Below are 25,879 nucleotides of genomic sequence, written 5' to 3'. Positions count from 1 at the left end.
CTCCAGCCCTGCCCTCCAAGAGCCTCCAGCCCTGCCCTCCAAGAGCCTTGGAAAAGTCTTCCCAGACTGATACTTTTCTTCCAAGATCAACCTAAACAAGTATAGCAGCAGCAAGTACTGAGCTCTCCTGCCCACTGACCTCTGTGGAATGTGGGATCTCGCAGGGCTTCCAGGCTGGGGCCTCCCATCTTGCTTTCTGTCACTGGGTGATATAGGCCAACAAGTTGTTCTTGAAGATGGCAGCAATCATCATGCGGCTGGAGCAGCTGGTTGGTGGAGTCATCTGGGAGGCTACAGAGGAAGGAACTGTCTTCTGGTCTAGCATCAGAGAGCCTGATAGAAAGACAGATACGGGTTGGTACTGTCTGTACCCATCTCTAAATACTCCTTCCCTGTTGGAGGGAAGTCTGTTAGAGGGACATGGTGATTGGTGCATTCCAGCCAACTGAAGGGGCTACGAGAGGATTCCCTTTCGGTGGACAGCGGACCTGAATTGGATGTCACCTTCCATATGGCTGCGTTTCAATACAATATCAGCCTCATGCAATAACAAAGTGAGGACTCCCAAATGGGGGAAGAATGTGTGTGTGTTAGGGGGTGGGAATTGAGATACCCATGGAACATCAAGAAGACTAGGCAGAGATCCACACCCGTATCTGATAAACCAACATCTGGCTAAAGACACAACACAAAACAATAGAGTGAGCTCAAGGGCTGGGAGGCCCCACGTCTGGTTTCAGATACATTAAGTGCAGCCTGTCCTTCTATTTCAGGGCGTGTTTGTGGGGGAATGGGTTTATTAGAGCTGGATGGAAAAACTGAATTTCCCTCCCACAAAAAAATGCAAATTTTTGAAAAAAATTTCATCACCAATTGAGACAAAAAAGAATTCTAATGCAAAATCAAAATATTCCAGAAACAAGGGGAAATTTTTGATTTTTGCAGACATGGAATTTTCCCTCAAAAAATCATTCGCAACCAGTTCTAACTTTAATGTAAAACCTGGAGTCTTCGAAGCTGCTCTGGTCATAACCTGGTCAACAAGGGCGTTGAGAGGAGATGGCAGGAACAGGTAGTGGCACGGATGATAGAAACCATAATCTGACATCTGAGCAGTGAACTGCATTGCTACAGTGAGGCTAGAACTGGACCGATGGCATCTTTTGAGGGAGTTCATCAACACTGTGGATGTGAGCATTAATCCTGTTAACCTGTCTGAGTCTCCATCCCCATGCGGACACAAAAAAGGGGGAGAAGTGGGTCTTGGCCATCTCTAAAATGCGGCCCGGCCAACTCCACATTCTAGGAGGGATGAGATGGAATTCAGAGAGAGAAAATTTAGATTGGAAAAAATCCTAGGCAGTGAGATGTTTTAGGGTGTGGATTAGTCTCCCAAGGGAAGGGTGGTGGGAGAAGGGTGGGACTTTAAAACTAGACTGGGGAGATGCCTGGAGGATAGGCTGTGGGAACGATCCTGCATGTCAGAGAAGTTGACCTAACTAGCTCTTTTCCATTGCTAAGTCCCATGTCTGCGTATCCTGTCTGCACAACCCTCATTGGAGTCCCATGATCCAGAGCTTACCTGGAGGTTGGATAGTGTCCTTGGACAGTCCCATTTTGCAGCACCCTCCCCTGCAGTAAGGTGTTGGTCTCATCCTGTGGTTGGAAGAAGAAAAAGGAAAAAGCATCTTAGAGCAAGAATCCAAACCAGATTTAAGAGGTGGAGGCTGGTCTGGACTCCAGAACCAGTGCAATGGAGGCAGCCAGTGATGACCCTGCCTCCCGAAGGGAGAGGGTAGAATTGTTGCTGCAAACTGGACTGAGCACCAACAAACTCATTTCACACTGGGCATGGAACCATCAGATGATAATGACATTTCTGTAAGAGCACTGGTGGGCTGGAGTCTCCTATGTCTTAGCCCCTGTACAATCCCAGCATGCCCTGCCAAGGTTTGGGCCAAGAACTCTTATTGATAGGAAGTCAGGATCTCTTGCTAACTTCTCCAGCCGGCCTCTCAAGGGACCCCTCTGTCTAATCACTGGAGCTATGAAGATCCTCCCTATTCCCCTTCTGCCCATGACTCAGGATCCGTGGCACAGGGGCCTAGTGTTTCCATCCAAAGTTAACTAGAACTGGACTTCCCAACCTGCCCATGTTGCCTCCTTTAACTGGGCACTGTGCCTGGCAAACTGCTCTCCCAACCTGTACCCCAGCTCTGGAGAGGGAGTGACTGGAGACAGAAATCTAAGAGCAAGTTCTAACCCAAGTAGCCAATGGGCCAGACCGGGCTTGACTGAAACACCCCCATCATCCAGCCCCCAACATGCTGGTTATTAACACAGGGGGAGAAGGTACCTGCTGAACTTCATCTGGACTGTAGTCTCGGGACTTTGTGCTCGGGTAGCCTGTCCCGCCTGAGGGGCAGCTGCCGTTCAGGTGCACACCGTTGGCATAGGGCTGCCCGTTGGCTCGAGGAGTGGGGACCCCTCGCAGGGGCACCATGGTGTACTGGCAGGAGGACACCAGCAGCCTCGTTCCAGAGAAGCCCAGGTCTATAGTTTGTTCTGAAGAGGGAGAAGAAGAAGGCAGCTGAGAGAGAAGACGAAATACTGCTGGTTGTTTGCAAGGATCCTGTGGGCACACTGGGCTGTACCACCTGCTAACATGCCTGCCAGGTGGGACAATGATCCAACCCTTCCACTGGAGGGGGGACTCTGTCTGATGGACTCCAAAATTCAAGACTCTTTATTGGCTTGACAAACTGGACAAGGGAGAAAGCTTGGGCCTCTACCTCCATAAGCTTTCACGGGGACTTTGTTCCCCAATATAGCCAGGATCTTCCCACCCAACTATTCTAACCGGGACGCCAGCACCCAACAAGCACCCTCCTTCCTCTTCAGAGTGAAGCCACTTACTCTGCTTGGACCAGGCTCTCCACAGACATAAGGGGATGAAGGCCACGATGATGAGGACAATAGAGCCCAGCACTACCCCTACGATCAGGTAGGGCAGATCACTGGAGCGGGCCACCATGGCACCAGTCCCCAGCCCGCTGTGCCCACCACTAAGTGCTGGATGCTGCTGTGGGGGCACCGTTGAGGGCGGAAGGCGCCCAGGCAGCCCAAGAGACTTGCGAGCTGCAACAGAAAGACAGGGAGTTAGAAGCGGACATGTCACCCAAGACAACAGGCAGCTAAAGAGGGGCTGCACACACTGTGTATGGTTCACAGAACCACCGGCTCTCTAGGTCCACGTGGCTTGGTGGGTAGATCCCTTCCTTACTGATCGTTATAATAATCATATTACATGGAAATGTAGCTGCTGCTGGGATAGAACAGGGCAGCCATTTCCCATCACCCCAGCAGCTCAGGACAGGAAGCGAAGGGGACTCCTGTGTCCAGTAAGAGCCACAGGAGAATTTTAAGGGAGGCAGAGGTAATTATCACTCTTCTGCTCTACGGAGAGGTTTCACAGGGCTCAGCCCTTGGTCTCCTTCTCTTCTCCCACTACACCCTTTCCCTCAGCAACCTCATCTGCTTACATGGCTTCAACTGCTAAGTGTGAAGATGAGTCACACAGCTACCTTTCCACTCCTGAGCTGCTTCCCTCCATCCAATCCTGCAGCTCAGCCTGTCTCGTCTCACAATTCCTCTTGGATGTCTCACCAGCACCTCAAAGCTAATATAGCCAACAGTGAAGCTGGACTTTCCCCCTGAACCCTCTCCATTCCCCATGTTCTGTGTCACTCACCATCACCAGCCTCTCTGCACTCAGCTCCACAATCGGGGCATTATCTTTGGCTCCTTCCCTCTCACATCCAAGCTGCATTCAAATCCTGCCATTTTCTGCACACCACCCATTTAAAAGGCCAGCCCCTTTCCTCTAACCTGACAGCAAAATCTCTTCCAGGCCTTGATCATCTTCCAGCTCCATCACTACTGCCTTCTCCCTGGCACCCATATTGCCCCTCCCCAACCCCTCCAAAACGAGCCCCTAAATTCTGCTTCCTCTCACACACGGCACACAAGAGCCACCTCTTGGACTCTCTCCAGTGGCCCTGCTTTCTCCACTGCACCCAAGTGCAACCCTCTTGTCCTCACGCTGCACACCCTACACAACTCCTCTCTGTTTGGCCAGTCTTTCCTCTCACCGTGTGCCAGCCCGGCTGCCTGATTGATCAGCTTTCTCTGTGCATGGTGCCCCCTCTCGCTACTCTGCTCTCTTGAGCTTCTACCTCCGCTCATGAAAATCCTCCTGAAAGCTGAAGGCTTCCTCCACAGGGCCCACACCAAGCGAGTTAGTTTGCTCTGACCAGAAGTCGTGCTGTTATTCTCCTGACCGCTTCCTAGCCCCCCTAAGCCCCTGCTTGTTGGTTTCATTCACCTCTTACATCTCGCCGTTAACCCAGACTAGGGGTGGGGACTGTCTCTTCCTGGCATGTGTGTATAGTGCCCAGCTCAATAGGGCTGAACCCACTGAACTGTGCACAGACCTAATACCAGCGTGACGGCATCACCTGCAAACCCTGCCCTTCCTCACTTCCGCCCCTCATCTCTCATCTTTAATCCAGACTGTTGGCTCCTCTGGGCCAGGCCTTGAATCACCCCCATGCTTTGCGAAAAGAGAACGAGGGGGCAGCAGGCGGCTGCTGATCCGCCCAGAGGAGCCGGATACCTTTGGTTTCGCAGATCATCACGTTGCTGAACTCGCTCTCGCCGCCCTCGTTGAAGCACTGCATCTTAATGTCGTAGGAGGTCTCTGGCTGCAGGTGGCTGATGGAGTGCCAGTACCGGTCCCCTGAGGGGTGGGGGAATGAACACACGGCTCCGTTAGCTCCCTGCCCCAGAACTCAAGCAAAGCCTCACTGGCTTTGCCCAAAGGCCACTGGCAAATTCGGACTCACTAATCCTGTCTCTGCACTCCAGCAAGGGCAAGGGGTGTGCTGGACACAGGCTTCCCATCGCCACCTCGCCTTGTCATGCTGGACAGAGCCTCAGCTGGGCTGTGCCTGGGCAGACATGGCTCCTAGGCATCGCAATAGCCGCTCCTTCTTGCTAACAGACGTTCTCAATGGAGAAACCACCCAGCACGCGGCAGCTGGAGCCAGTTGCACTGCGCCTCTTACCTTCCACCACGTCCTTCTTGTAGTCACTGTCATTGTCGCTGTCAGTGGGGCGGTAGTAGATGTAAAAGCCATGGATGGGGGTGTTGTTGTTACTGGCTGGGATGTACTGCAGAGATGAAGGGGAAGGCAACGTTTAGAGGTGTCCATGCTGATCAAACCACCTCTCGCTGGAGAGGAGCCGCAGGGATGTTCCCGTCTCCCCATGCTGCCCTTAGATAGGGGCTTCTCTAGGAGGCCTAAGAGAGCCCGCTATCATATCCCAACCTGCTGCCCTTCCGTGGGTGCCCGGGTAACAGCTGGGATGCCATCGGATTTGCCAGGAACACTAGACACACACCCCCAGTCCCAACAGTGATGCGCCTGGCCATGCATGAGATCTGATGACCTTCGTTTTTACCCTACTAAGGCTCAGATGTCCTGTACAAGCTGCATCGTGTAATGATCCAGTGGTCACATGCCACATACAGGAGAGAGAGACAGAGTGACCAACCTCTCCTCCTCACCCCACTGGCTGACAGCACAGCCACTAGCCATCAGCTCCTTCTGGCTTTCCCCAAGATATTTCATCACAGAGCCGGGTGAGACCTCACCTTCCTTGCCCTCATCCAGCGCCCTTCAAATATGATCTCCATGTTTAAAGGAAAAGCAGCCAACAGTGGAAACACTGCCACAGAGGCCCCATGGGGATTTGTGGCCAGAAGATGCTGGCTGGGAAGTGGAGAAAGCATCTCTGTGGCTCACCCTGGGCTAGTGGAAGCCCTTAGATCTGTGCAGGTAGGAAAGGAGGATGCCATCCTCGGCCCTTGTTAATTCATGTGTATCGATTAATAAATAACGGCCCTTTCGACAGCATCCATGAGCCTGAAGGATCCCACCCAAAATTGAGAAGAAGCCACCTCTGAGGCAGAGCATAGAGGCTGTTTAGCAGCACCCAGCAATGCCACCCAACAGATGAGCACGGGAAGTGAAGATGAACAGTGTATCCCATTGAAACTGCAGGGAAATTTAAGGAGGCACTAATTAATCAAACAGGAATTAGGCTAGGGAAGCAAGCTTACCAACCCCACTTCCGTGAATCTGTTGAGCAAAATGGTCATGGCCCCAGCATCACATCCCCCCGGAAGACTGCATGTCTAGGTGCACATCCCCTAGCCCCACGTGGGTTACTGTGTCAGTACTGGTACCGAGGAAGGAGAGTACTCTAATGCATCGCCAGCAGGACTTCCTAGATGACTGGAGTTTCCCCACCCAACTACTGGGGAAGCCTAGCCTGCTGTAGCTGGTGAGATCCGATAGCTACCTGAGATATTACCTTCTAAGCCACCCAACCAGTGCCCATCCCTCCCTCCCTGCAGACACAGATTCTCTCCCTCACCATCCACTTCAGCATGATGGTGGTCTCGTTGATGGCATCGGTGAAGGTGATGTAAGGCCCGGCGACGGGGCGCTCGTACACTCGGTTACTGTATCCCGACACAATGTATGGCTTAGACGCAGTGCTGGGGTCGCTCTCCCCAAGTATGTTCAGTGCCCGGACGCGGAACTTATAGGAGGTGCCTAGGTGGGAGAGATGGGTTGGAAACAATGGTATTAAGAGAGGATTGGTGCCTCCTGCAAGCCCAATAGCCAGCATGGCACCTAGAAGAGGAAAGCTGTGTCTGTCTCTCTCTCTTCCAGTCAGCTCAGCCCCACGCCACCCTACTGGATAGCACGGAGAGATGTTGCAAAGAAGGGGCTCCCAGCCCTTCACATCAAAGAAACTAATGGCCTGAGTTCAATTGTGTCCCAGATGAAGGCCACTTTTTCTCCCCAGGAGGCTGTCTGGATGGTCCACAGGCCACAGTTGTGAAATTCCACCACTCTGACAGGAAACAGCTGGGAGAAGACCATCCCTCTCCCATCTCAAAGAAGCCCAGACCCCCTTCGATCTCTGCATGCCAGCAGCAGGATTCAGGGCAACATCTGAAGAGTTCTCCACGTGTCCAAAGAAAGGACTGGGAAGACTTTCTCCAGGTCACTGAAGGTGCTCAAACGCCACAGCACAGAGCATGGCATAATAGATGGGAACCACCATATCGGAGCAGGACAATTTGTCATGTCCCACAGAAAGACAGGGGAAAGGAGCACATCTCCTACCTTTCTCCAGGCCTGTGATTTCCACTGAGAGCCGAGAGGGGGGGATGTCGCTGGTGGCCAGCACCCAGTCTCCTAACTTCTTCAGTTTCTTGTACTCCACTCGGAAAGACTGGATGGGGAACCCTCCATTCCCGCGGGGGATCCAGGTCACGTAGACAGAAGTCTCCGATGCTGTGGAGATGGTAGGACGGTCTGGTGCCTCGGGAGCTGTGAGGAGCAGGGTAGAACATGAAACGCCTCTCTCTGTCTGCCTCTCCTTCTCTAAAGCAAATTTAGGGTGGATCAGAGGTACCAGTTTGATTGACCCCCTCGCTCTTCCTCATCCTTGTGTGCCAATCCCGCCCCCTCCTCTTTACTGTCCCTGCTGCTCCCTGAAAACTCAGTGAGCTCTTTCTACCTTCTGCTTGCAACTCCCTCATGTCCCCACTCCACCACTTCCAACGAAGCCGCTGATAAGGGCTCAGCTGGCTTTGAGGACACTCAACCTGGCAACGCAGCTAAGAACTTCTCTCTTTCATGTCAGAAAAGAGCACCTTTCAGCCAATGGCTCTCACCCAGGAGAAGGACCATCTCAGCCTCAAGCAAATGTGTGTAGGCCAGGTGGGGCAGAGGTCTTGTATACCTGTGTGTCTGGAGAGGGAAACGGGCTATGTGTTGGGGAGAAGGGTGTGTGCGCATGTGTCAGGATCGAGGTAGAGAAGAGAGTTTGATTGATGGGGTATGCAGAGGCACTGAGTGATAAGAAAGATGGTAGAGACGGATACAGCAACTGGGGGGGGGGAGGAAAGAGTGAAATGAGACAACAGAGGAACATGGAAAAATTATACATGATGGAAAAAAAAGTTTGAGGGAAAACCATCAAAATAGTCGGAGGAAAAGATGGGCGGATATGCAGGACATGGAAAGAGAACAGGAGTGAAGGAAGGGGAACGAGAAGAAGAATGAATACAAAGGGGAAAACAGGCAATTAAGAGAGGACTTCATAGGAAGGGTAACGGCCCCAATAAACAATACCCATGTCAAACATGGGATGGGACATGACGAACAGGACAAGCTGGGCTGGGTTCATATTGATGTTTCCCGTCTGCAACAAAATGCCAAGGCCCAGCCCTGCACAAAACCATCCCTAGAGTTGGCACTAAACACCCCCCTGTTAGCAGGCTCAGTTGAGAGGCCAAGAACCTCACAGGCTACAAAGCCGGTACTCCCAGCTCGTCCTTGGAAGGGGTCCCTCCAGGGCAGTGTGGGAAATGTATGTGATCCCTTCACCATGTTGCACTGGTTCTGTGGCTTGCAGTCTCCCTGGTTGGGAATACTGCACCCTTCACCAGCATGAAATTCAGCTGAAGAGCAGGGTAGATGTCCGATGGTCTCCTTGGGGATGGGGAAAGGGAACAAGTGTGCAGTTCTGCGGGTGACACACATGCTTTGTGCTCGACTAGTCATGAGCAAAAAAAACCCCATAAACTAAGCTTAATGTTACCCAGGGACTGACTGATCCCAATGCAGCCTGGCCTTAGATCCCCACAACACACATGGCACTCCCCCATCCCCACTCAGGCAGGGCCTTACGGGAGAGGCGGCTGTTGTCCAATGGGTTGCTGCTCTGAGTGCTAGCACCTGGGTCGTCCCTTTGGATCTGCTGCTCTTTACTGGCGACAATGTCGGGTTTTGGTCGTCGGCCTAGCCAAGAGAGAAATTATGTCAGAGAAGATGAGGCGTGATGGACGGTTATCCACTGGTGTTTATTTCCCATTGGAAATTCGCAGCCACTGCATGGGAATAGTAGCACTTTGCACTTACAGAACCCAAGGATTTCACAGCATTGATAAGGTCCTACTTGTATTGAGGGATGATTGTCAAATAATTGCGGCTGAGTTGCAAGGCAAGGCATGGAAAAATCGCAGAAAAGTGATAATGGACCTTCATGAATTGCGGTAACTTGGAAAAGCTAGAAAAGACCTATTTGTTGAAGATAAATTTGCTGGAACAGTATAAACACTCAATTATGATGTTATGCCTGCTAATTTTATTTTATTTTTTTTTTATAACCAGACATTTTGCTGCAACTATATTACAGACATTAACGTGCAGGGCTGACAGCCTGAGCCCCAGCCGCTATCAGCTCGAATAAATGGGGTTCTACTGTACTAGTGGGGAAACGTGTGTGCGTTACAAACCTCAAAATGTATGCAAAATTATGGACTGTGCAAAGTAAGCTAATCACAATCAAAACTGCAGTGGAAGCCTAATATTACGGGACCCGCAATTTCCGCAATATCGCAAATGAAGTAGGGCCTTAAGCATTGATGAACAGGCTCTAGGCCCAGAGGTGTTGTGAAGCCCAAGTGACTCTCTACAAATGTTCAGCAACATTTTTTGCCTTTTAAAAACATTTCTAAATTCTTCCTGAAAAATCCATCACCATTTCCCCCACTAGCTGAACCTGAGAAGTTGGTAACCATTGGTAGAGAGATGCCTACCTGGGCCACAGAGACCTTTGCTGAGGTCACCCAGCCAGTGACTGGCAGCAGCAGGAATGGAACCCAGGAATCCTGATTCTGCCCGTCCTGTGCTGTCAGCACCCTGTCTACCACCCTGCTTATTTTCTCCTCTAAGGGGCGGCGACTCTGAACGTGGGGGCAGCTGCCTTTCCACCTGACAGGCACTGAACCAAAACACAGCACATGGCTAAAAGTCACCTGCAGGGTACAAGGTAGAGAGGCTAACTCCAGAATGGTGCCTGCCATCAAGGGCTGGGAGATGGGACCGCAGGGAGTTAAACCAAAGCATCTAGGGAAAGATTTGACCTTTACCAGTCCTGAAGGTCACCATGGCCGTCTGTCCCTCCCCTGCGCAGTTATAAGCTGCCATCTCCACTTCATACAAGCTGCCAGGATCCAGCCTGGTCAGGGTCAGGTGGTGCTGAGTCGCAGGGATGTCTCTGACCGTCCAGTTGGCTGAAGAGTTCATAATCTGCTGAAGAACAAATAACAAGCACAGAGATCACTGGCCTGGCCGGGGGGGAGGGGTAGAAGGGTGCTGGCTTTGGTTTACTTTTAGGATGAACTTGAACTTTTGGCTAAAACTTGCAATGAAGCATGGAAAGTTTGAAAAAGTTTGTCTCACTTGACTCTCCCAGCCATTGTTTGGCTTCCTGCAAAGGAGTGCAATTTTCCAGCCCAATTTTGCAAAGTCCAGAGGTTCAGATATGTCTAGGATAAGCCTCCAAGTCTCAGGATGCTCTTCTGACCCTACTACAGCTTATCCACCCTCTAGTCCAGCAGATCTCAACCTTTCCAGACTACTGTACCACTTTCAGGAGTCTGATTTGTCTTGCATACCCCCAAGTTTCACCTCACTCAAAAACTACTTGCTTAAAAATACAAAAGTATCACAACACTGTTACTGAGAAATTGCTTACTTCCTCATTTTGTCTGTGTGAAATTTGAGTTGGTACTGACTTCACTAGTGCTTTTTAGGTAGCCTGTTGTAAAACGAGGCACATATCTAGATGAGCTGATGTACCTCCTGGAAGACCTCTGTGTACGCCCCGGGGTACACATCCCCCTGGTTGGGAACCACTGCTTTAGTCTCACCCCACCTTAATAGATACTGCAGGGTATTTAGCTGTGTAATGGTTATGCATTTCTCTCCCAAGTACTGCATGTTTAAATCTCCAAGGACTCTTCTGTCTACCATTTTGTGTTCAACTCAGCAGGCTGTCAGACCGCACCTGTGCGCACACACACACACTGTGCTCTCTCATGGTGACTTCACTTTTGTTCTTTCTCCTTTTGATGTTTCACTTAAGATAAAACAACGGTCATTCTGATTTAAAGGGTCCAGTTGCTCTGTGTGTCTGGACAAACATAACCAGTGCCATTTATATTTGCTGTGGGAAGGCTCCCACTGAAACCCAAAGGATATAATTTCCAAAAGTGCCTAAGTGAATTAGGAACCTAGGTCCCATTTACTTTCTCTGAGATTTAGGCTCCTAAGTGCCTACATCACTTTTCAAAATAGGATTTTACCCACAATCATCTATTTCCTGCTGTGCGAGTTGCCTAGATTTTCTTTTGGGCTGATCAGCCCCTGCATGCTAGAGTGCATAGCTATCTGTTTGCAGGTCGCAATCCATTCTGTTTAGTGTCAACAAGCCATTACCCCATGGCCATCAGCCTTCAGATACCAAATATCAGGGTGTAGCTCTTTACATCTGTTACTCAGTCATCAAGAAATTCAGGGGAAATCGAATACCATGCAATAATTTCCCCTCACAGTGTGTGAAATGCTGAGTGCCCCCTGCTAGCTCAGCACATAAGTAACAATTACAGTCCTGGACCCTTAAAATCACCTGTCCTGCTAGTGCAGGAATGGAGTGCCCATTAACAAGGACTCGGTGTTATTCAGTGCAATACCCTCAGCAGGAGAAGTGGGATTTTAAATCCACCTCCCAGTGCTGCATACACTCTAGCTGATGGCCTCTCTGATGCACCAACAAGAAAGAGAACATCAGAGAGCTGGGTCAGCTCCAGTGATACAAAACAAAACTGTCTGCACAAGGAGATTTTAAGGCTCGGCTTTGTCAAATGAAATTCAATGGGAGTTGGGTGCCTAACTCCCTTAGGCTTCTTGGAAACACGCAGCCAATGGCTAAGGAGAGACATTCTCACACTGCCTAGAACATGGCAAAGAGAGTCAGTGCTATTTAAAGCTATATTGCATTACATGAGTTTATGTGACCCTCTAGTTTAACACTGAACGGAGACATGTAGGAACAAGGGGGCAGAGTTAAGGTTGTGGCCTGATCTCTGGTATTTCCTGACTTTTGAGAACTTAACCACGCAACCTTAATTTCGTTCAACATAGCGTTCTTCATGGAATATGCAGCATATGGTCATGGCCTCCAAAGGGTTTTTTAGCACAGCTTCATCTTTCAGTGTAATTGAACAGCCAGGTCTAGATGCCGCATATGAGTGAGTGGGTGTGAGAGAGAATGGGGCCTTTCTCTTTTCCTTTCTCCCAACCAAAAGAGGGGAACCTGCAACTGCAAGGATAATATTGTGCAGGCAAGCAAGTGGGACACTTCAGTGACGCTGTATAGAGAGGAGCAGCAGCAGTGCAGGCAACGTGATGAAACGGAAATGCCAAGCCTCTGCAATGTAATTTATCTTCTCTGAGTGTTTGACACTGACGGATTAATGTCTACCCTGTTTTATTTTTATTACAAAGTCTGTGGGATTGTGAGGCCAGGGAGAGGTTCCTCAGGACTGTTACATTCAAGAAAGCAGGAGCTGGGGGGAGGGAAGGGGGGTAAAGAAGAATATAAAAAAACAGAGATAAATGATGGGGTAGGAGCTGACTTCCCTTAAGCTGTAGAACAGTAGAGTAGTTGCTCCCCTGTCTATAGGGTGGGTAAACGTGGGTGGATATAAATCGCATACTGTTGGTAACAGTCTCTAGATCATTAATAGCAGTTGAAGTTAGCACAAAAGAAAGAATCTTTACAATCTTATTTGCTTTTCACAATTTGTGCTGTTTATTTACTTTTTTGCACTTCCTTCAGCTGACTGGTTAGTTTCACTCTCATACCATAAGGGGCCTGATTTCAAAGGCACTCAGCACACACAATTCCAGTTGAAGTCAATGGGAACTGCGAGTATTCAGAATGGCTGAGAATCAGATCCTAGGTTAGTGCCGCTCTGATGTATACGGATTTCCAACATAGTAGATCTTGTGCTCTCTCTCTCTCTCTCTCTCTCTCTCATATACACAATTTTTTAAAATTGAAATAACTCCTCCCACCCATCACCACATACACACAAATATTTCTATTCATATTAGTTTTAATTAAATCTGGATCGTTATAAAACCCAGTTCTAAACATCCCTTGGGTTGGCAGTCGCAGAAATGACAGGAAAGTAAGGGTTAATGGGGCTAAACCCCCTATGTAGAGACCTAAGAGGCACAAGGAAGAGTCTCCAACTGAGAATTTGGACTACACTGAAAATGTGTAAGTGCAGACTGCAGTGACCCCTGGCAACCTTCTCTGCCCTAATGACCTTCCAGGTGAAGCACTGAAAAAACAAACTGCAGCCCACAAGCTAAGATCACATGCAGAATTGGTTTCATTCCAGGATATGCTATTTGGGGGCTGCATCGTGCCCTTGCAGATGGAAAGACTCAATGATCCAGTGGTTTTATCCCCTTTCTCTATTAGATCTTGTGTCGACATCTCACGTCTTTATTTTAAATGGCTGTTTAAAGAGACATGGTTAAAGCCCAAGCCCCAGATTTCAGCTTTGTTTAGGAAAAAACACAAGGATGTTCTCAGGGGTTATAAAGTCTTATACTAGAAATGGTTTCATGAAATTAACCATTTCTGGGAAAATAGACACATTTTAAATATATATGTAATTGAAATTCTGAATTCCTCCAAATACATCAGAATTGGAGCATGTTAGAACCTGAAATCTATATTGGTTTTCTGTCTGCGATGAAGGAAATTCAACGAGTAAATGAATATCAGCCGGAAATTACAAAATAATACCCCCAACATTCTAGCTTATTAAAACTAGGAAAGAATTTTTTGATTTAAAAAAAAAAAGGGGGGGGGGAGAGAGAATTTTTATCTTGACAGCATCCCAACATTTCCAAGTGGCTGCCGGATTTTGGGCTCTGCAGTTTTTGACACCTCCCCCCAAAAATGAAGCACCTTAGCCCACTATCGGGCACTATCGAAATCTATGGCCCAGAGTTGAACTCACACAAACATAAGGAACGTGTATATTTGCATTTTAAACAGGAGTTGTATTTCAGGATGAAAATTTGAGGTTCATCATTCTGAATATTAATTAACAATTATAATTTGATGTGTTAAAATAACATTCCAGGTTGCAAGCAGTGGAATTTTTTCTCTGGCCTATCTGTCTGACAGTCCCAGCAATGGATTCACACCAGGAGGAGCATCGGGAGTGCTTTGTTTGGTCAAAGACATTTTGTGATGTTACAAGGGGTTAATCCCTGAAACAAGGCAAGGATAGTTATCAGAGCAATAACAGCTCACTCCACACCACCAAGTAGGTTGTGTACTCACCATCTTGTCACGTATTGGCTTTCAGGAGAAAGCCTAGAAAAACAGGTAGTTTGGGACTTTCCCTGAAGATTTAGGATTATTAGGACAGCTACCGTACCTGTCAGCATAGCAATCCTCCACATCAGGTCCCAGCCTTGCTATTTGTTGGACAGCACCATTTAGTTAGTGGGGTGGATGCATTTACCATTGTTGGGTTTTGCAAATGAAAAGGAACTGTAATTTTGTTGCCTGCATTCTGTACTTTTAAGTTATTATTTATTGTTTATGTTACCATAGCACCAAGGAGTGGCAGAGGAGTGCTCTCTGGCTTTGCAGTCGGTTGTCATTGGGTGATTTGGCCCAGACACAGGACATTACAGAGCGAGTCAATGTGCGCTCTTCCCTAGAGACGGATTTTCAGAAACCTAGGACATCCCAGCAACAAAAGCAGGAAGAAACCAAATGTTGCAGATAAGGCACATCTGATTGCAAGGGTGAGTGACTGTCCCCATGGGGTGAGTGGGTGTACTTGGAATGCACTGTTAGGTAACTGCTCAGCGCAGTCACAAATTCACCTACAGAGCGTCAGTGATGGAAACATGGAAGCAGCATGCATGGTGGTACCTTCCGATGCTTCACAGTGTAGTAAAGGATGGGGGCCCTGCCGTCGTGTCGCGGTCTCCACACCAGCTCGTAGCAGTCCGTCTTGGACGTCCTGGGAGAACTGAGGATGATGGGAGCCTCGGCCGGAGACACCTGCCCTCTGTTAGTCACGCACTGGAGAGATGCTTCCAGCGCAGTAGGCTTAGGCCTTTGCAGCATGGCTTTCTCCTTCAGAGCCTTGTCGCTGGACGGCGGCGTGGGGGACTGAGCTGAGCCTGACCTGGAGTCTCGCCATGACTTCATAGTTGTTCCTGAAATATGAATTGCGGGTGGAGGGAGTGGGGACAGACAGAACAAATGCCATTTTATATCACCAGTAAATGCAGAGATAGTAAGAAGCTACCTCAATCCTCCTGTTAGCCCTGGTGCCATGAACCTTAGAGGAACCATACCCAAGCTTCCCAAGAGCTATTAGGCTGCTGCATCCATTTCACTCTGTCTGAACGACGTTCTCCATCACATATACCTATAACACACCCCTCCATCTCTCCCACAATAACAATGGGGCACATGGACACCGGGGCTGATTGCAGAGAGGGCAGCTTCCTATAGCTCTGTAGCACCTCTTACCACAGACAGGCCCGGTGGAGCCCCACACCTTCCTGTGATGATAAAACTCAAAGGAGACAAGTGGCACTTGTTGTAACATAGCCAGCTCCTACCAGGAGACATGGAGATCCTAGGGTGAGGAGCCAGCTGGGGGTGCCCTAGCAATTTGGAGGTAAGCTGCTAGAAGAGCAGGACAGCTGAAACACAAGCAGGACAGAAAGGAGGTATCAGCCCTTTCGTACTCCAGTGACAAAGCCCTGGCTGGGATGATTTAACTGGGAATTGGTCCTGCTTTGAGCAGGGGGTTGGACTAGATGACCTTCTGGGGTCCCTTCCAACCCTGATATTCTATGATTCTATGATTCTATTTGTACGTTAGTCCCTTGAATTAAAGCACCAATGTCTGCGGAAAGGTAACTTGTGAACTCTACTGAAGACTCACCAGGCTGGGCAGTCCTCAGGTGCACCATGGCTTGTGCACTGCCAACTTCATTCTCTGCCACGCACTGATATATCCCGTCATCCTCAGGCCCCACACTCATCACCCGCAGAGCCTTACGGGACAGCCGGAACCGGTGGTTGGAAGAGAGAGGCACGGCATTGCGCAGCCACATGACCGAGGGCTGGGGGTTCCCTCGCACCTCGCAGGTGAACTTTGCACTCTGACCCCAGGGGATGATCTGCTGGGACAGCTCCATGGTGACCTCGGGAGGTTCTGTCAAGCAAAAACCATGAAACAACAACTTGCTTTAGCTCTACCAGAGAGCACAGCACTACCATGACTGGTCATTCGCTTCTAGTAGAAAGAGGGGTTGGAAAACTAAGCCTCAACGAAGAAAAGTCCTCCTTCTTGATGGGGTCCCCCAGGGATCCACCCTGTCACCCCTCCTCTCCAGTCTCCACAGAAGACCACTCAGTGAGGTGGTGAGATGCCACATGTCCAGTGTCAATAGTATGTCAATGACACACAGCTGTGTATCCCATTTTTCCCCAGTGCCACTACAAGGGTGTCCCAATGCCTACACGAGAGCAGTGCCTGGATGAAATACAGCTGGCTCAAACCAAACCTGTTCAAGTCCCAGCTAATGCCTATTAGGATACAGATATTCAGGCCTGTCTGTAAAGGCCTATACTTTAAGAATTTAGGTATATGTTGATCATTTAGCTAGTAATAGAGGTATACAAGAAAGAACCTGTGTAAGGGCCTTCTCTCTCTGTGACAGTCTGAGGCCCTGTTCTTAGGCCAATGCCTTTGGCTAAGCAGCAGAGGCAGCCATAAGCTGGGAAGTGCACGGTCACATCCTCACATTCCAAACTAGTCAATATGGGGCTGTTAGGAAGGTGATCTGATCTATCATCTCCAGAGAAAGGGAAGAGCCTAGAAGATGTAAAAGGAAATTTAGTTTGATAGTTTTCTGTCTGGTAAGAACTCATTTATCAGTAGACACAGCTGGGAAACCCTTATGTCTTTATAGATGTAGTTGTGAAATCCTCACTTCTGTATTGTTTTGTCATTATAGTTCCCACTTTGCTGTTGTTTATTTGCATGGTCTCTGTCTGCTGTATAATTAATTTTGCTGGGTGTAAACTAATTAAGGTGGTGGGATATAATTGGTTAGCTAAACATGTTACAATATGTTAGGATTGGTTAGGTAAATTTCAGTAGAATATTGGTTAAGGTATAGCTAAGAATATTACTATGTAAATTAGGGGCAAGCAGGAAGTAAGTTGCGATTCGAAAATAAGGAAAAAGGAACTTGGATTTAAGCTTGCTGGAAGTTTACCCCAATAAACGTCGAATTGTTTGCACCTTCGGACATTGTTGCTCTCTGTTCATGCAAGAAGGACCAGGGAAGTGGGAGAGCGAAGGAATAAGCTCTCTAACAATGCCTGTCGGAAGGGGGAAATGCTTTGCGGAATTATCTGGGACTTCTCTTCCTAAACGTTCTTCCCTCAGATGGAGCCTCCTTATCCACGGACTCTGAAGTCTGCTAGGGTCCCTTCCCATGCAGATTTAAATGTACCTGGGAAGCGCTAGATACTACGCTAATGGGTGCTATAGAGTACCTTAAGACAGAATATAAATAATAAAATAAAATAAATAAATCAGTGGAACCTGTGGGTGAAAGGGGCAGGCGATGGAGTCCCCAGGGGTAAATCCATCACCTCACGCTAAAACTGGCGCTAAAGACACCAGCAAGGAGTGTGGTTCACTTCACATTATAATGGAGGTGGGGCAGATATTTCTCCCTGAAACAGGTGCTACGAGAAAGCTCAGGCTCTGTCTGGGGAGATGGGAGGAAAGCTGCAGCAGTACTCACCAAACACCTGAACGTTATAGAATATGAACACGGCTCCAGCCTCGCCCACCCCATTGTCAGCCATGCAGCTGTAGGTGCCGGAGTCTTCCTCGCTGGTGGCGTCGATCAATAGGTTGCTGAGCAGGAAGCGGGTCTTGTTGTAGCCAGAAATACTGGAGCCGTTCTTGGCCCAGGTGACCCGGGGAGGCGGGATCCCGCTAGCCACACATTCCAGTATGAGGCTTTGACCTTTGGTGACGATGATGGTCTGAGCCTCCGGGGGATAGATTATCCGCGCCGCCTCTGCTGCGGAGCCTGGTGAAGTGGGAGAAGAAAAAGAATCAGACACTGCAGCTCCTACAAATGGGAACAGTGCCTTGTACAGAGCACTGACCTGGGGCAGCGGCACCCCAAGAATGCTTGCTTCCTCCAGACAACAGGACAGATGGACACACCATACAGGCTGAGAAACTTGGTAGTTCTTATGGGACCAATGTGCAGAGGACCCAGTCAAGCAGTGGAGTTCAGAGCCTTGCTCCCAGGTCTACATGCTCTTCAGAGGGTGTAACAATTCCACAGGGCAGCCGCATGCGCATGGATGTGCAGCACAGAGAACAGACCGTTCGACCTTCTACTGGGAAAACTACAGCCTCCCACCATCTGCTGCAAGGGAAGTTTTCCAGGAGCGAATACTGGCAGTCTGTACATAAAGCTACAATAATAGAACATGGGGGCTGCACAAGTAAACACTCAACAGTCAAGAGGTGCCAAAGATAACGTCGCACACGCAAAGGGGGATGGGTTGGAGGGCAGGAACCCAAAATGTTTAAGGGGAGGCATCTTACGTCGCACACGGAGTCTGTCACTGGAGACGGAGGTTTTCACTTCCTGAGTCACGGGGTTGTAGGCAGCACATTTGTACGTTCCTTCATCCTCCTGGCTGGCATTGACTATCTGAAGGTTCCCAGATGGCATGATCAGGTAGTTGTCTGTAAGGGAAAAGAAGAGAGGAACTTTCTCTGTGAGGAGCTATTCTACCAGCCAGATAACATCTCAGGAGTAGGTTCCAAACATGCCTGGGCAAAGGAAAGGGAGAAGGTGGGCAAAGAGGAGGGAAAGAGAGCTGGATACATCAGCATCTCAGGCAGGGTTCTCCTGGAAATAAGCTGATTCAGTCTCAGAATCGGGATAAGGAGAGAACTGATTTGGGGAGGAGGGAGATGAATGGACCTTCTGGTGAAGTTAAATGGTAACAAGTACAGATGGGCTCAAGTGGCAACATTCAGACCTGGATTTCAAAACTTCCCAAGGGTTCATAGGGGTTCAGAGCCGGGGCTTTGGTTCTAACCCATCTCAGTCACATGGGCGAATAATTCATTTCAACAAAATTAAATTTAGGATTTATTCAACTCATGCCCCCTCCTTTTTCTCTTTGCAAATTGTTGTTGAGCATGGCTCCCTCAGGCACGGCTGCCTGGGGACATCACAGAGACCAGGCAGCAGCTCAGAAAGGAGCAGCTGTGGGGGAGACATACATCAGGCAGTGGGCCGAGAGGGCTTATTCTCTGCAAAACTGGACAGCTAGAGGGAAGAGTAAAGGCAGAGCCAGCGGATATGGAGACGTGACAGAGCTCGGTGGGACAGAAGCACTGGGTAGCAAAGAGAGAAGAGGGACCCACCCCTCCCTGAATGCAGCTCACCTCTGGAGGCCTCCAGCCACTCCTGTTTCACACTGTAGCGCACCTGGGCTTTGGGGTGGCTTTCGGGCAGGTCACATGCAATCACAGCTGTGTTCCCTTCATCCACTTCAATCACATGCTGGCCATCAAATTTGAAGTCTTTGATCTCTGTTAAGAGGACAGTAACAGTAAGTCTTAGCACTGGAGTGGCAAATTCAGGAGTTAATGGAAAGGAGTAAATAAAACCAACCAACCAAACAAAAAACAACAACAACCTGAGGTATATTCAGTACATAAAGTTGTAATTCAGCTAGATTCCAAAGATGGGGAACAAGACTGCATATAGTTAACACTGGGCCCTTCTATCCTATCCTTAGGACTTCAAAGAGCTTTACAAATATTGATTCGGCTTCCTGACACCCCCATGGAGCAGGTCTTCCATGTCCATACAGATTAGGTTGGCTGGGAGGGATAGCTCAGTGGTTTGAGCATTGGCCTGCTAAACCCAGGGTTGTGAGCTCAATCCTTGAGGGAGCCATTTAGGGATCTGGGGCAAAAACTGGGGATTGGTGCTGCTCTGAGCAGAGGGCTGGACTGGATGACCTCCCGAGGTCTCTTCCAACTCTGATATTCTATGAATGCACAAAGCTAGTCACGCTCTGGATCTTGTTTGTGGTGTGAAGAGTATCCTCTTCCTGTTGTCTGACCTTTACCACCTCAGGTTTGGAGTCAGGACCCAGTTCAGTGCATCTTGGCAATGGATGGTACTGAAGAGGTGCCCTCAGCGATGAGGGGAACTGGGCTGGTGTCAGAACGCTGCTCCTTTCTATCACCTACTAGCTCCAAAAAGGGCTCAATCAAGAAACTTTGCAAATAAAATGCTGTGTATGAACATGAGAAATCCCAGCCCAAAAAGGTAACTTACTGAGCAACTGAAAATTGAGATTCGAAAGGTAAGTGCCATTTCAAACATAACTGTAGCCGTGCTGCCTAGAAGCTACCACAAACATTGTGAGCTGAGCCTGTGCAGACAGGGTTCAAAGGCTAGGTAAGACAGAAGAGAGGATTACATCATGACCCTTTGACTTCGCCTGAACACCTCAAATATGGTTAGAAAATGACATCCGTTCTCATAAGTGGGGAGGACGGTCTTGAACTAGAAAATGTGGGGGCTGTGAGGATTAATTCATTAATGTCTGTGAGGTGTTTTGAGATCCTCTGATGGAAGGTGCTGGAAATGGGTAAAAATATTTGCTGCCCAAATCTTCCTCCTCTGGATTCAGTTCTACCTCTAATTATGCATTCACTGCTCCTACTGACTTCACTAGGAACTTGCTGGGGTGCATCTGAGGGAAGAATTGTACAACTGTGAAAGACTCAAGTTGGGTTCTGGGTTCTCCCTCATCTCACATGTCCTCAGTGACATTGCCATCTCTGGACAGCTGCTGTGCACCAAATCGGGGGTGGGAGTGGGCAGAGCTTTCTTAGCTGACACCAGGGAAAGGCAAAGAGCAGGATCAAGTGTGAAGGTTACTATGGACAATGCTTTGTGGATCTAAACTAACTATTCAGCCCCTGGATAGTATGGTGATGAATGCTATGCATCCTCTCATGCGATACATCCCAAACAGATGGATTAGACCAGTGACTCTCAGCCTTTCCAGACTACTGTGTCCCTTTCAGGAGTCTGATTTGTCTTGCGTACCCCCAAGTTTCACCTCACTTAAAAACTACTTGCTTACAAAATCAGACATAAAAATACAAAAGCATCACAGCACACTGTTACTGAGAAATTGCTTATGTTCTCATTTTTACCATATAGTTATAAATCAATTGGAATATAAATATTGTACTCACATTTCAGTGTATAGTATATAGAACAGTGTAAACAAGTCATTGTCTGTATTAAATTTTAGTTTATACTGACTTTGCTAGAACTTTTTATGTAGCCTGTTGTAAAACTAGGCAAATATCTGGATGAGTGGATGTACCCCCTTGGAAGATCTCTACGTACCCCTGATTGAGAACCACTGGTTTAGACAGATGAGAGCATAGTAGTAGATAGATAGATTCGAGAGATTTAGAAGGCAAACTTTGGGCGTAGAGGGGGAAAAAAAGATCTTATTTCAACTCGCAGACTTGAAAGATTTGATCTGGAAGCAAATGGAGAAGAATTAATTTGGAACAGGAAGGAAAAAGTCATTTTCAGAGTCCACTTTTGTGACCACAACCACCACTTCAAACTCTTCCATTGCCTGAATACTAAGTATCTCCGCGCAGGGAATTCTTGCTCGAGTCAAATGCTTGACAGCCACAGGCTGGCTTACCACTAGATTATTATTGTGTCCTAAGGTTCCCCCATCCCCAGTTTATTTGGGGAGATGTTGGAGGGGATGGGGGGGTCACAGAAAAAACAGAATGAAATTGGTCTCTACATGCAACTATTCACATAAAAATTAAAATCAGTTTTAAAGATACCGGAGAGGAAGAAAAGCTCTCAAGACTGGCTAAGAACTGGACTTTGGCCAAGTTCCTTTGTCTGCTGAACCAGTTACCCACACCATGCCCTGAACATACACCACATTCCTGAGGGCTAAAAAAACCCAACAGAGGATGCCTTTAAGAGAGAATGAGAGTACCAGACCAAGAGGAATAGATCAGGTTTCAAAAGGGAAGGCATTTGACGTGACACCTGCCTGCTGGTACATTTGAGAAATCCATTAGGAGAGAATGTTTTGACAGAGCTATTCACGCCCCCCCGCCCCCCGCCAGTACAGTCCTCCACCTTCCTTCTCCCCTGCTGTCTATGTTCTTCCAGCTGCACTTCTCAACCAGCTCCACATGAGGCAAAGAGTTAGAGGCCATAATGGAAACATTGCAATGACTGTCTGCTAGTCTTTATGAGCTGACTGACCCCTTCTCATCAGAACCTGCTCCTCCACCACCCTGCACAGCTGACCCTTCCTGAAAAAGCTCAGTGACCTCAGAGACACACCAGCTAGGCCATTGCCTCACCATGGAAATGTCTCTGTAACAAGACTTTAGGACTCAGATGAACTCAGTATGAACCATCTACACGTTGCTCCTATTGGGGGTGGGGATGGAAAGCAGGAAAGTCTCTCTCTCTCTCTTTTTTAATACTACTCAGAAGACTCAGAGCAGATAGCAAGGTGAAATGGCCTGAGTCAGGTAACGCTTCAGGTCTATGCCAGCCACTCAGAAGCTGAGAGCAGCAATGCAGCTGAGTCTAAGACAATTCCAGTCCCAGACTGGTAGTGGCAGGATTGCCAAACCCACAACGTCAAAGATTAGAAGATAAACAAAAATAAACCGAGGAGACCTATTTCCAAACCCATTCCTAGTGCAGATGCTCCTGTAAGCCTATATGTGCACTACAGCATAGTAGCATTGAGAGCCAGTGCATCTCAACTCACTTATAGGGCAGGGAGATGCATCTACTATAGATAGCCCTTAAACCAAGTTTGGGAACCAACCTGTTTGAAAGTGCTTTAAACAAAGTGCTAGCTACCCTGGTTCCTGGTAACAGTTTGACCAGACAGTGTGGATGAAATCAACCCATGCTTTGACCAACTGCAAGTAAACTGGAACATGGCTCTTCTAGCAAATGTTTGCAAGTGTTTCCTGAGTCCTGCAAGCCCAGCTCACAGGAATGTTAAAGAGATGAACATTTATTTCAGGAATTTGGTTGCAGTACCTGCTGTGGGGTGATGCTACGTCTTTGCATTGGGACACTACGTCAAGTAGGTAGTGGCACTGTGTTTTGAGGACCCTGCATCTTCAGCACCTTGCAGCAATATGCTATGACATTGCAACAATACTTAAAGTTGCATCTTGCATAGCATGACCTCGCATTGACACTTCTTCAGAGTGGCATGACACTGCATTGAAACGAGACCACATTGCCTCTTCAAAGCATAATGTAACAGCAACACAGTATGACCTACACCACCACGACTTTGCGCAGCAGTGTGCCATGATCACAAACACAATTATTTTCTTCCTTGGAACCAATACAAATCCAAGGCCCGCACAGCCTCAGGCAGCTCAGAGAGCAGGGATCAGAAGAGCTCGTGGATCGCAGACTACACATGACCTTCCCTTGGCAGACCGGGAGAGTGGAAAAATGTGTTTTCATTCTCTGGGATTTATACCAGCTCTCCAACAGCAAAGACAACTCTGGCTCCAAGGTTCTCCCACCCACAGTCCTGGAAAAGTGACATGAAATTTCTCAAAACAGACTTTCTGATTAAAGCAAGATTCTTCTTAATTTTAAATAAAAACCAGCTCCCTTGGCAATGTACTGAAAAACCTTCCCAAACGCATTCGTTGTCAGGCATGTTGTTTAGAGACGGTTCTAGTGCCCAGATTCAAGAAGCAGGGAGGGAGAAGGTTGAAAAGAGAAGGAGAGGTTTAGCAATGTCATAACAATGATTTGCAGCGAACGTGCTCAAGACTTCAAGAATTTCTTGGCATCATTCAATTAAAAATAATAAAAAACAGGAATAAGAGTGAACTTCAGAAACATGATTAATCCTTTAGGACAAGCGGAGAAGGGGAGCCATGTTTCCACTGAGTATTAAAGCCAGATGAAGGTTAACTCTTAACATGCAGCACATTCTGTTCCCCTGATAATGAATGTTACCCTGGGGGAGGGGAAGGGTGCTGTGTGTTTTCTCCTCTGACACTTGATCAAGGGATTAAGCTGGAAGAGACACAAACAGAAGGGGGCGGAGAAAAGGAGAGAAGCAGAAGTCTGCCTGCCCATATCACACATACTTCTCTGATCATCAAAATATAAACGAGCAACAGGAAAATTAATGTGCACCCTGGTGGTCTGAATTAATCACGGCCAAATTACGATCTCATTGCCAAGGCCCAGGCTCCAGCAGTGCTGGCAGGGGTTTATATGAACACAGAGAGACCCAGAAGAGCAAAGAGGCCTAAGAGCCAGTGAGCTTGGAGAAAGAAAGAGACCAACACCTCAGATGCAGAGCAGCTCACCAGTGAACATAGTTCTTTAGGACACGGAAAATAACGAGATTTCTGCAATTAGAGAGAGTGTTTCAGACACTGAGCTGAGTGTCTAGAGGGGAAGGATGGTCCTGAGGTTAACACATAGATCTCAGAGTTGGGACTCCTGGGGTTTATGGTTGCTTGTGCCACCCACTCGGTGTGCAGCCTTCAATGAGTCGCTTTGCTTTAGTGTGCTTCATTTGCCCTCACCTATAAAGCGGGGATAATATCTTGCTGCCGCACAGGAGGGTGCAGAGCCAGAGGCTGGTGAGACGGGCAAGTAGGACACTGCACCCCATATTCTTCAGTGATATTATGATATGATTATGGCATAATGATGATGCATTTTGTACAAGACAGGTCATGTAGGTGTCATTGGCAAAGTTATGAGTTGCTGAATAGGATTATCCTGTTTGTATGCATGTATCATTTTTGTATCTAAAGTTAGGAATATTGACTATGTATCTATATTTCAATCGTGCTTACTCTGGGTGACACCCACAGCTAGCCTTTCTAGTACAACAATGAAGAAGGGCGGGGATGCACGACTCTATGAGCTTACACTGTACAAATCCCTGTGCAGTGCCAGACAGTATAATTCTGGCTTTATACTCCAGAGGGGGTGCATGCCTGGGGAGCTGAGAGTTACCTTGGCTGTAGCCCTTCTATTATTGATTCATGCAGTGGCTGGTTAGAGCGCCTGCATGTAACTGCAGCTGGGTGTGTCCCTACCTGGGTGAATGCTGTGGAAGTGTAGGACCAGGAGTGGGTCTGCAGCTTGTCACAGCAGCACAGTGAGAGACGGAGCCCAAGCTGGTGGGTCAGAGGGCTCAGTGGTACCCCAGTTCCAGGTGGCACCCCGGGGGGGAACCCGTCATAGGATGGTCTTGAGGTTAACACATAGATCTCAGAGTTGGGGCTCCTGGGGTTTATGGTTGCTTGTGCTACCCATTCGGTGTGCGGCCTTCAATGAGTTGCTTTGCTTTTCTGTGCTTCATTTTCCCCCAGCTGTAAAGTGGGGATAATATCTCCCTGTCGCACAGGCAGGTGCAGAGCCAAAGGCTGGTGAGATGGGCAAGCATCAGTGGGGCCCTCCACCCCCAGACCTCCAGGAGTACGACCCTTTGATATCACAACAGCTACTCTGCCAATCCAGGGAAGAGGGGTATCCACCCCCCCTTCCTCCCTGCATCTCTCAGCCCACCAGCCTAGTCTCTGGGGGAGCTGAGGGTGAGGAAATGGGTGGGAGTGGAGAGAGCCAAGAGCAGTGATAGGGGAGGCGGTGGGGAGCCATGACAAGCAGACAAAGGAGAG

At 48.4% G+C, this 25,879-nt stretch overlaps 1 protein-coding gene across 4 annotated transcripts in view; it reads right to left on the bottom strand.

Moving 5' to 3' along the window:
* BOC (BOC cell adhesion associated, oncogene regulated) overlaps positions 1-25,879 on the bottom strand; it is an 81,549-nt gene that overhangs the window by 2,276 nt on the left and 53,394 nt on the right. For 2 of the 4 annotated variants that reach the window (XM_073308443.1, XM_073308450.1), the window contains exons 4-18: positions 19,553-19,699; positions 18,698-18,841; positions 17,874-18,167; positions 15,995-16,267; positions 14,965-15,254; positions 10,079-10,241; positions 8,835-8,945; positions 7,263-7,469; positions 6,502-6,683; positions 5,127-5,232; positions 4,676-4,798; positions 2,917-3,138; positions 2,357-2,565; positions 1,583-1,656; positions 140-333 (exon numbers count right to left, since the gene is read on the bottom strand). In XM_073308443.1, coding sequence (XP_073164544.1) covers positions 140-333; positions 1,583-1,656; positions 2,357-2,565; positions 2,917-3,138; positions 4,676-4,798; positions 5,127-5,232; positions 6,502-6,683; positions 7,263-7,469; positions 8,835-8,945; positions 10,079-10,241; positions 14,965-15,254; positions 15,995-16,267; positions 17,874-18,167; positions 18,698-18,841; positions 19,553-19,699 — 2,739 coding nt within the window. The other 2 variants (XM_078848283.1, XM_073308469.1) reach the window with 2 other exon arrangements.

This window comes from Lepidochelys kempii, chromosome 1 (assembly GCF_965140285.1).
Source record: "Lepidochelys kempii isolate rLepKem1 chromosome 1, rLepKem1.hap1, whole genome shotgun sequence".
NCBI classification, from domain to species: domain Eukaryota; kingdom Metazoa; phylum Chordata; order Testudines; family Cheloniidae; genus Lepidochelys; species Lepidochelys kempii.
This window is presented reverse-complemented; position numbering and strand designations above follow the sequence as displayed.